The sequence below is a fragment of the Maniola jurtina genome, chromosome 12, assembly GCF_905333055.1.
Source record: "Maniola jurtina chromosome 12, ilManJurt1.1, whole genome shotgun sequence".
NCBI classification, from domain to species: Eukaryota; Metazoa; Arthropoda; class Insecta; order Lepidoptera; family Nymphalidae; genus Maniola; species Maniola jurtina.
This window is the reverse complement of record NC_060040.1, coordinates 8,505,145-8,516,732: the sequence shown is the minus strand read 5'-3', so window position 1 is coordinate 8,516,732 and position 11,588 is coordinate 8,505,145. Positions and strand designations below refer to the sequence as shown.

Below are 11,588 nucleotides of genomic sequence, written 5' to 3'. Positions count from 1 at the left end.
AATGACAGACAGTTATATATCCGAATTTATGATAATATTAGGTATGGAATGAGTATTAACATGATTACCAAATTGATCCATTCAGAGATTGGTTCAAGATAAAGTTCAAAACTAAAACCCGACTATTAACTTAATAAAAGCTAAAAGGCCAAATTGTTTTTCTGTCGCTTAGTATACTTTAATATTGCACGAAATATATTTATATTTTTGAACTGAAACATTCTCCTCTTTCATTTGACATCCCATTCAATACGTTAGCAAAAAAATTACAGGGGACCTACACTTTTTTAATGTTACATCCGCCATGTTGATTTTATTCATATAAATTGTAGCCTATGTCACATAAATTACATAACGAATCGATTGACATCTAACTCATCAAAATCGGTTTAGTAGTTTAGGCGCTACGGTGGAACACACATAAATACATAAATACATACATAGACTGCTAAAATCATAACCCTTCCTTTCGGTTATGCCGTAGTCGGATAAAAAGGTAGCTGGGAAGTTTTATACTTATCGCAAAGGATAAGGTAAAGCACCGGAGAGCATGATCAGAATTGGTGCTGCGAAAGGTGGAAGGGGTGCCGCGCAGTGTACCCTCGGCTGCGTGCTGCACGCCGCCACGTCCTGCGCCAGCACCCACGCCATGCTTCGCAGCAGGTTGCCCGCCGCCTTGGAGCAAGCGCGCCCAGCCAACGCCACGCACGACACAAATTCGTCACGAGCACTGCAGACAAACATAACAACAGGAATTTAAAAAACATTAGCTTAATTTATTACACTCATCACTTACCACCAGGTGAAGTTGCAGTCAACGGCTAACTTGTAATCTTCTAGAAAAATACATAAAAGGAAAAAGTCGCTAACTGTTTGTCATGCAGACCGCTATTTTGACGAAGACATCCGTTTAAAAAAGATTTTTGAAAATTCATTCCTTGAGGGGATAAAATATGGGTTTGAAATTTATGTAGTCCACGCGGACGAAGTCGTGGGCATATTATAAGGTAGTCTAAATATATAAAAGGCGATTACTAAATGATTGATATATTATCGACGCACAGCTTAACCTACTGGTTGGTTCGAGCTGTTTGGCATGCAGATAGCTATTTTGCCTTAGACATAGACTTAAGAAAGATTTTTGAAAATTCATCCCTAACGGGGATAAAATAGAGGTTCGAAGATGCGGGCATAAGCTACTTCCCAAAAAAAATAGGTAGATACTTACCAGCACAATTCGGTATTCTTATTGAAGTAAACAATTTGGTGCGAGCGCTCGGAAATGTCCCGCACAGCCAGCTGCAGCTCGTCCACGCAGCGCGACCAGTCCGGCGACACCACTGCCCAGCACGTTGGCTCCTTCAGAAAGTCTAGACAAAAACAAGTCGTAATTGGACAGCGTTATGGAACAATATGATTCGGTCGCGCTAAGTTTGCACCTTTAGCCTCAAAAGGCTAATAAAACCTTCTATCCATATATTTCAATACAAAGAACTCGTAATCGAAGTTAAAATCACTTTCAAAAGTAAAATATAAAAACTCAAATAACAAAGTAAATCATACACATTATTTTACTACATACCTAGCACATTTTGAAAGTTGGACTGAAAAAACACACTGCACAGGCGGATAGTGTGTTTAAAAAAATATACAAAAAAAATTAACTACAATTTGCTTGCATTTATTTCGTTTAAATGCAATTTGGAATCTTGTTTGCGTATTTTGTAATAGTAACTTTGGCGCATAATTCTATTATGTTCGTCTAAAAAATATCCTGTACCTGTGCATCCACCACATAATATATCATCGCTTTTCTTACGAAGTGACCTATCTGACAATTTTGACGAAACTGCACTAAAAATATCCTAATAATGTACTTTTGAAGCTCTATCGATCTGTCTAATCAACGTATCGATATCTTCTACCGTTCATTAGTGAGCAGTTTGGCGTATATGCCCATTTGCGGAAAAGAAATCTTACTAAATGACGTATGTTATACTTAGGACTATTAGAAAGATTTTTTTGCTAATTAATTAATCTAGCAACTGTGAGGTAATTGACAATACGTTACTTAATAAAATTAAACTTGCAAAACGTAAGAAACCATACCACATTATAAGAAATAACAAAGAACCAAGCAAGAAAATCCCTACCACTATGTACCTATGTATTAACGGAAGGGATCGCAACCTCCAGCAATGAGTAATTTGGCAAAGTATAAGGTACGCTTTTCATAGCCTAGGTACTACATATTTGAATCGACAATGAGCTTTTCTAAGTTTTTGAACACATTAAAAACCGTAGATGAAAAGAAAATATGCTCTTGGAATTGCGCCAGTTAAAACGTATCTGTTATAAATTGAAATATGTTTTGGGTCAGCTAAAATAATGCGGGAACCCGCATTGTTGCAATATATTATTACAGTAAAAACTTTTATTTAGTGTATGTAACTTCTCTAACACAGAATATATAAAATAAGTACATAGAACTAACGTATCCCTACATAGTATAAAACAAAGTCGCTTCCCGCTGTCTGTTCCTCTGTACGCTTAGGTCTTTAAATAACGGAACGGAACATTTTAATGTGGTTTTCATCAGTAATTCAAGAATACGGTTTATTTATATACGCGGAGTAGCGGGGAAAATCAGTTCTTAGTGGTGAATAGATTAGAATAGAAATATTTGTACTCTAAGATATCGTTTCAACTGTTCATATCATATCATAAGTTATTTATTGTTTATTTGACGAGTTTATTTTAATTTCACAGTAATAATACCACTCATACAGAAAGCGAATAAAACATCGGCATTGATATGCTAACTCATACATTTATAATTTTTTAATGTTTAATAGATTTTAAAATGAGCAGAAAATAATAAAATCGTGAAATGCAACCACTAGCAATCCCGCAGGATCAGCCGCTCCCAACTGAGCCGCCGACTGAATGTACACATCAGGAAAGGATAATATTTATGATACTAGCTGATGCGCGCGACTCGCCTGCGTGGATCGCCACACGCACCACACCTGCGCAACACACACACACACAACAGATTCGTAACACACGCACAACACACGCACAACAGACGCGCAGCAAACGTGCAACAGACGCACAACAGACATGCAACAGACGCGCAACACACGTATAGCACACGAGCAACATACATGCAACAGACGTTGAACACACGTGACACACACGCGCAACAGGCGCGCAAATCACGCACAACACACGCAAAACAGACGCGCAACACACGCGCAACAGACGCACAACACATGCGCAATACACGTGCAACACACGGCCAACAGATGTGCAACACACGCGCAGCACACGTGCAACAGGCGCGCAACAGACGCACAACGTCTAACGTATAAAATAAAAGATTAAATAATAATAATTAAAAACTCGCCGCCCCTCGCAGTCTGCCGCCCCGGGCGGGAAAATGTCCCCTATTGTGTATTTACTCTAGTGGCAATCCCCCATGGTAAATACACCCCTCCAACTGGGCACATGTACTTTTAATCCTTAGTCTGTGACCTACGTAAACCGCCATGTAGCATTTTCAGATTTGACACTTACTTAGTTTAGTGTGTACTATACAAAGCTTTAACAGACCTCTACGTAAAGCCGTATCGTTGGTACAGAGGTAACGCATGAGTGCCCTCGCGCCTCCGATCTGCTGCTGCACAAGCTTTTGCCCATCGGTGGGCAAACATCGCTTGATCCAGGCATCCATACACGCCATGCCGGTTTGGTATGCTCTGAATGCAAAAATATCATTAAGTTCCTTGTGAAAAAACTGGCCAAATCCGAGTCAGACTCGCGCACTGAGGGTTCCGTACTCGAGTATTTTTAACCCCCGACCCAAAAAGAGGGGTTTTATAAGTTTGACGTGTGTATCTGTGTATCTGTCTGTGGCATCGTAGCGCCTAAACGAATGAACCGATTTTAATTTAGTTTTTTTTGTTTGAAAGGTGGCTTGATCGAGAGTGTTATTAGCTATAATCCAAGAAAATCGGTTCAGCCGTTTGAAAGTTATCAGCTATTTTCTAGTAACTTCACTTGTCGGGGGTGTTATAAATTTTTAATTTACACTTGTTCCCACGAGAAAGTATAAAATCTTACGTTAAAGTGTAAATTCTTTTTTAACCCCCGACCCAAAAAGAGGGGTGTTATAAGTTTGACGTGTGTATCTGTGTGTCTGTGTATCTGTCTGTGGCACCGTAGCGCCTAAGCTAATGAACCGATTTTAATTTAGTTTTTTTTGTTTGAAAGGTGGCTTGATCGAGAGTGTTCTTAGCTATAATCCAAGAAAATCGGTTCAGCCGTTTGAAAGTTATCAGCTCTTTTATAATTTTTTAATTTACACTTGTTTACATTTTCTTCGGAATAGTATTAGAAATCAAGTCATGCATTGCCAGACATTTAGTATCCTGGCAACCCCACTGGCAGATATCATTAAACGTAGAGTCGTAGCGACGTAGACGCGCTACGAGTTACGACTGACCGCCCGCGCGGCGTTATGTAATTATTCAATTTGTAAACAGTGCCTTTGCTGGCATTTACCTCTTTTATAAAACGTGGCGTCAAGGGAAACCCTGTAAGATCAAAGTGGACTATTTGAAATGGTAATGGTAATGGCAAACCTTGAACTCTTAAAATATTTCGCATTTTCATTTTAACTGGATGCTACCTTTAATAATAAAGATAAAAGTACATTAGGAATTGGACAATGAGCGAAAAAAGGCTGATCTTTACCCACCTCCTTTACACACTTAGGTACAGTTATCACACTAATATTATAAAGGCGAAAGTTTGTATGTGTGTGTGTGTGTGTGTGTATGTTTGTTACTCCTTCACGCAAAAACTACTGAACGGATTTGGCTGAAATTTGGAATGGAGATATTTCAAAAAACCTAAATCCACGCGGACGAAGTCGCGGGCATCGGCTAGTAATATGTAAATGTATAGCAAAGTGCAAAGCAGCAGCGCAGATACTGCGTGCACAGTACATGAATGCCTTAAAGAGTTCTGTCAACTCATGTGAAGCGTGAGCGTATCGCGGCGCATAATCTGCCCACTGCAAGACTTTGATATTTTTAAGGTTCCGTACCTCAAAAGGAAAAACGGAACCCTTATAGTATCACTTTGTTGTCAGTCTGTCCGTCCGTCCGTCCGTCCGTCCGTCGCGTCTGTCAAGAAACCTATAGGGTACTTCCCGTTGACCTAGAATCATGAAATTTGGTAGGTAGGTAGGTCTTATAAATAGGAAGTAAAGGAATAAATCTGAAAACCGCGAATTTGTGGTACATACATCATTTAAAAAAAATTAAAATGTGTTTCAATTTTCAAAGTAAGATAACTATATCAAGTGGGGTATTATATGAAAGGGTTTTACTTGTACATTCTAAAACAGATATTTATTTATTTTTATTTAAAATAGTTTTTGATTTATTGTGCAAAATGTTGGAAAAAATACCAGAGTACGGAACCCTCAGTGCGCGTGTCTGACTCGCACTTGGCCGGTTTTTTTTAAACCAGTCATGTGCGAGTTGGACTCGCACACGAAGAATTCCGTGTCATCGTTAAAGAAATAACATTTTTCAATTTTTTTAATTTGCATTGAACATGGCGGCCATTTTGATGTTTATTTTATTTGATGTTATAGTGGCAATAGAAATAGATACTCTGTAAAAATTTCAACCCTGTACCTATTACGGTCCATGAGATATAGATCGATCACAGACAGATAGACAGACAGATGGTTCAAAAGGACTATAACTTACAGGCAGTGAGCATCGAGTTCTTGCTTAGTGCGCGGTAATCCGACAGGTGTTCGTGGTGTGGATTCCACGCATATCTTCAGCTGGCTCGCATCGCAATTATCTTCGCTTAGTTGAGCACCACCTCCATCTAGTGATGAAAATACAAGTTATTGATATTTTGCACAAAGTATCATCATGATTTTTGGCCATAGTCTACCACGCTGGCCGAGTGCGGATTGGCAAATTTCGCACACATTTGAGAACATTTTGGAGAACTCTCAGGCATGTAGGTTTCCTCACGATGTTTTTCTTCAACGTTAAAGTAAGTGATATTTTAATTTCTCAAAACGCACACAACCTCGAAAAGTTAGACATGCATGCCCGGGATCAAACTTTTCACCTCCGACTAGGAGACGGATGCCGTATCCATTAGGCCATCGCCTATCACAGCTTCAGTGTAACCCTTCTCATTCGCAGAGGAGACTCGTGCTCTGTAGTGAGTCGGCGATGGGTTGATCATGATTATGATCATCGTAGAATGAGTATAGACGCCGTATCATTTAGACCTTATATAGATGAACCATAGGTACTTAGGTATTTTGCAAAGTCTAGTATAGAAAGTTTTAAAACAGCAAGCCGAGAAACGTGTGGTCTATTTGTGACAATGCATAACAATCGATTTCGATTGTAAAGTAACTTTGACCCAAATGGGTAGTTGTACTTTTAAGACTTTGGAGGTTCGAATTTGGCGTTTTTATTACCTCTGTATCTCGGAGAGTGCGTTAAACCACTCGGACCCGGTTATCACTAACATCTGATAAAACCCTAAGAGCCATAATTTCATTCTCTTAGTCGAGTTGTATGCGAATGAATCTGGAAGCCCAAAGCATTATTATACCAAAAAACTCCTACCATTATATGATTAATGAAAAGGATTCAAGACCCTCAGAAATGAAAAATGCGACCGAGAGATGGACTCCAATCCGGTGATACTTTCCGTCTACATTAAGATTAACGTCAATGCAAAAAGACGCCATAATTCCGCCGATATAATCAATGCGTTAAACTGAGTGGCCACATTTGAACGCATTTGTCTAGCGCCAATTGAATTGGGGTTAAAAATCGTCTAACGCCAAACGGCAATGTGAATGCTTTTGTAAAATTATCGCATTAGGTTATGGCTACAACTACGGTTAATGGCCATCAACGTGTTTATAAACGGCGTTTCCCGTTAATGTAGCCTGAGCAATATGAATACGCATAAAGGAAAACTTCGTAGCAAGGTCGTAGCATAACTCAGGTCATACCTACACATTCCTGTAAGAACATTCCCGTCAGGGCTATTTCATTATTTTCCATGCCAGTTGCATGAATAACGGTCGGACTGGAATCTTCATCATCATCATCAACCAATAGCCGACTCACTACTGAGCGCGGGGTCTCCTCTCAGAATAAGAGAAGGGTTTCTACCACTTTTTACTACCGAAATTAAATTTGAAATTATCTAATCAATAATAGTAATATTATAATAATAAGCCTAAAATCACCATAAAAAAGTGAAAATAAAAAGACCATAACTCCATAACCAACGTTTTTCTTTTTTTGCAGTCGCTTATATCTACTACCACGTAATACCAGATAGGTATGTAATACATATAGTTCAATCACGAAAATCTTGGAAACTTGACCCTTCGGTCTCATAATAATTGAAAAAGTTTTCGTCTGGCCGTCAAGGTTTCCATTCACAAGTTTTTGGTCACCTGATCCTCTATTGTTGGTAATGTAATAACAAGATTAGATAAAGGCATTAGGGGTTTCATTTGAGCAAAATATAGTGAGCAAATATACGGATTCCATGACAAAAAACATTGATGTGGGAGGGATCTACCCTAACAAAATATATATTATTTTACATACAATATGCTTGAATGGCACTTGAAGAAAATAATTGTCATTGCAGACATAAACCAATAAACATATAGCCGCCCGATCCGAGATCCGTATTGCGTTGCGAGAGTATGAAATTGGGATTTCTTACTTAATAGTACATGATACATATACTAATATTGTTTTAGGTATTTTTTAAATAGAACAAATGCATTCCCAAGTATCTGTTTACACGGCAACGCTTTTTTAACGCTCGTGCGAATTAGGGCTAAATAGTAATCTACGCGTACATACTTAAATATTTTTATACAAATAGAATTTGTTCACTAAAATGTTATTTTCCGTCTGATATTTTACTAGCTAGTAATTGTGTCGCGATGTCACAAAAGACAAGGATTATGGTTTTCGGCATAACTGAAAAAACATCTTTTCAGTTCTATCTAAATGGTGGATAATGGTTTCAGTGAAATAAATTTTATTTACCTATAGCTTTTGACCGCGAATTCGCAATTTGTATATTTGAAACTGTGCCTGTTCCTAGTTAGGCCGTTTCAATTTTGGTTAGTATCGTTAGGTACATAACCAAGTAAAAGTAAGTGGTTTGTCCTTCAATAACGTTGTAACGGAGGAAGGGTATGACCTGATTTTTTGCATGGGGATTGCTTAAAACCTGGAGAGTGACATGGACTACTTTTTGTCCCGGATGAATAAATTATCAAAGAGTTCCCGCGGGACTTTAAATAACCTCTAAATCCACGTGAACGTAGTCGCGGGCATCGCCTTGTCATTGACTCTTTTAGAAAATTGTTTAAAATAAAGAATTTTGACATACCATGTTTGTGAAACTGACTTCATGTAAATATAAAATTGTTTATTGCTCTGAAAACACTAATGTGATTTAAAACTATTTTATATACTTTTTAGTTTATTTTAAAAACAAGGTAGGTATATCTCACCATCAATTTCTTTTATGCAAATAAAAAATCCAAATAGGCCATGACAATTTTTATAAAGCATTTACTCTTTGACATCATAATGAGTAAATTACAGGCTGAATAGGAGTGGCCAAAGACCTTTATTATTATTTCCTACATCCATCCACTTTTCAACATCTACAAAGCAAAAAGACTTGACTAGAAAGATTATTGCAGATTGTTGCCTACACATTGCATTGATGAAAGTTGTCGCCAATCATCTGGTACTTACGATGTGACGACTTGGTTGATTGCATTTAACTGCCGTAGGTAATTTTGCACTACCGAACTGTCGTGTAAAATCACACTAATATTATAAAGGCGAAAGTTTGTATGTGTGTGTGTGTGTGTGTGTGTGTGTGTGTGTGTGTGTGTATGTTTGTTACTCCTTCACGCAAAAACTACTGGACGGATTTGGCTGAAATTTAGAATGGAGATAGATAATATCCTGGATTAGCACAAAGGCTACTTTTTATCCCGGAAAATCAAAGAGTTCCCATGGGATTTCTAAAAACCTAAATGCACGCGGGCGAAGTCGCGGGCATCGGCTAGTGTAAAAAATAAAATGTAACTCAAAAACAATATGGTCCTCGGACTTTGGTTATCATTAAAAAACACCTTACAAAAACTTCTCCTTTACACACCAAAGACAGGCATTGGTTACTTGTTTGCCGTCGGCTTACCAATGGGTCCGACCGGCATTGCTGTGCTTAAGATACTAAAATAAGTAAAAAAACTTTTTACTTATCAACAAAACTTAATTAATCTAAATCTTCGCTAATTTTTAATGCATTGTGCACTTAAAATTCGCAAGAATTTAGTTTATTTTTAAGTATCAAAGACAACTAATGCGGTGAGCGCACTAGCGCGAATGTGATTCCTCGCCTGAAAAATAGTTAAGTTATGAAAAGAACTTACTAGGGTTAACTTAAAATATAAGTTAAGATGGTATTTCATTAGCAAATTGTAGCGATTCCCATTTTGAACTAAATGTTACTGTCGTGTTGCTTTTAAATAAGACGGAATGATACTATACATTGTGGACCTTTGTAGTTGTTCGCTGTGTCACAAAAGACTTGCTAAAAATTCTTGATTAACTAATTAAATAACAATTAAAAACAAGAGAACATTATGTACTGATAAGTACTTAATTATTTTTCTTATTAAAATAAATGATGACCCTTTATAAATTCAATAGTAGCCGATATAAAAATAAGCATGCTTACTTGCAATAAATACAACTGCAATTATTAAGAAAAACATTTTGTTCGTCCTATAAGTAGCACCTTTAAAAACGTAAACACAAGCACATCGTATTCGTAACTTCAACGCAACTTGGAATGTACGCTCAAAATGGGATGTAGCAACGTCCATACAAGAGCGATTCTCCCTATACACTACCGTTGAGATGGAACTTGGGAACTGGGAAGCTAAGGGAAATAGCTTTTGCAGATGTTAATAAATAATTCACTACCGTTATAAAATAAATGAAAGATTATATATCTACCTAGTTCATAATTTTTTACTTTTCCACACTTATTTCTTAAGTCTAACTTTCCTTTATTTTTAAATCGTCTGATGAACTTAACCTTGAACTACCAATGAACCGTTTCATAATGCACTTACACTGCTGCACTGCACTGGAATTCTAATTTCACTGTGGTAGTTAATTTGTCGTTCTAAGTTTAAAATATAGAACTTAGTCGAACGTTTAGAAGTTTTGGAATATCTATCTATAACTAAAAATTTTGCTGAAAATATCAAAAGAAAAGATGACTGACTGATAATATTATGTCAACGCACAGCTCGGACCACTGGATGAATCGGGCTGAAAGGCATGCAGGATAGTTATTATGACTAGCTAAGGTATCCGTTGAGAAAGAACTTTACACTCTTTCATTTCAGCTAAGAGGATAAAATTTTCACGTTTTTCGAAAATTATACCACCGAGGGGGTAAAATAGAGGATGATTTCTATTACAGTCCGTCATTTTTCAATCGATATCTTTAATTAACAATAAACCTCTACATCAAAGTCAGTTTTGCGATTCCTTAACAAAAGTGATTCTTAACGTTTTACTTCTTCTTTCCTATAAACCGGATTGTGCCGTTTTGATTTTATCATTATGACGGTTGCAACAATGCACCGCGTTGTAAAAACAAAATCCCTTTTAAGATACTCTCATCTACGTAACAAGTTTACGAAACAAGCGTTTACGAAAATTTTGTATAAATCGGGCAATCTTAACGTTGTCGTTTTGGAAAATTGGAACGGATGCTAACGATGCGTGATATCGTGTACTTATCTTATAATATTATGATATTTCGACATGAAATTTCCCTCGCTTCATGAGCTCTACTTATCCATTTTATCCTTTAAGTTGTAGGAAAGGTAGATTACGCATGACTTTAATACAATTGTTTCAACTTTGGAGGAAAGCCTTGAAAAATATACATCATTACTTTTTAATTACTTACCTAAACATTTTGAGGGCGAATACAGGGAAAGTTTATAACAGAAAATCAATCGAGATGAGTGCAGGCAGCAGCTTAGTAAAAAGTGGACTCTTAACCATCATATAATAAATTCAACACAATAAAACATTTCATATTTTCTTCCCTATTAGTAACAGATTCAATTTCGGTAAAAGAAAGGTATCTACTATCTAAAAAATGTGTTAATTACAACATTACATTAGAAACCTCTAAAATCATTAGTATTTCACTGCTTTATTATGCATGTATTATGCATACAAACCTTCTTCTTGAATCACTCTATCTATTGAAAAAAACGCATCAAAATCCGTAGTTTTAAGGATATAATCATACATACGGGCAGACAGCGGGAAGCGACTTTGTTTTATACTATGTAAGTAGTGATGATATATTTAAAGCAGCAAAAAAAAGATATTTTAAAAGCAGCGCTTGTACCACAACTTTTATGCTTAGGTGGAAGAGAAAGG

At 37.0% G+C, this 11,588-nt stretch overlaps 1 protein-coding gene across 1 annotated transcript; it reads right to left on the bottom strand.

Annotated features, from left to right (window-relative positions):
* Positions 1-454: 454 nt before the first annotated feature.
* Positions 455-10,011, bottom strand: LOC123870023. Its single transcript, XM_045913178.1, has 5 exons — positions 9,853-10,011; positions 5,787-5,913; positions 3,616-3,761; positions 1,229-1,370; positions 455-730 (listed from the first exon to the last, which is right to left on the bottom strand). The coding sequence occupies exons 1-5, from the start codon at positions 9,998-10,000 to the stop codon at positions 517-519; spliced, it is 777 nt and encodes a 258-aa protein (XP_045769134.1). The 5' UTR covers positions 10,001-10,011; the 3' UTR covers positions 455-516.
* Between the last annotated feature and the right edge of the window lie 1,577 nt (positions 10,012-11,588).

Bases quoted from the DNA above. Each gene is read 5' to 3' on its own strand.
- LOC123870023 (XM_045913178.1), bottom strand. From the start codon at position 10,000: ATGGACGTTGCTACATCCCATTTTGAGCGTACATTCCAAGTTGCGTTG. The intron at 3,762-5,786 runs GTAAGTTATAGT...TTTTGCATTCAG, and splicing joins GAACTCGATGCTCACTGCCT to AGCATACCAAACCGGCATGG. The intron at 1,371-3,615 runs GTCTGTTAAAGC...GTTTTTGTCTAG, and splicing joins CGATACGGCTTTACGTAGAG to ACTTTCTGAAGGAGCCAACG.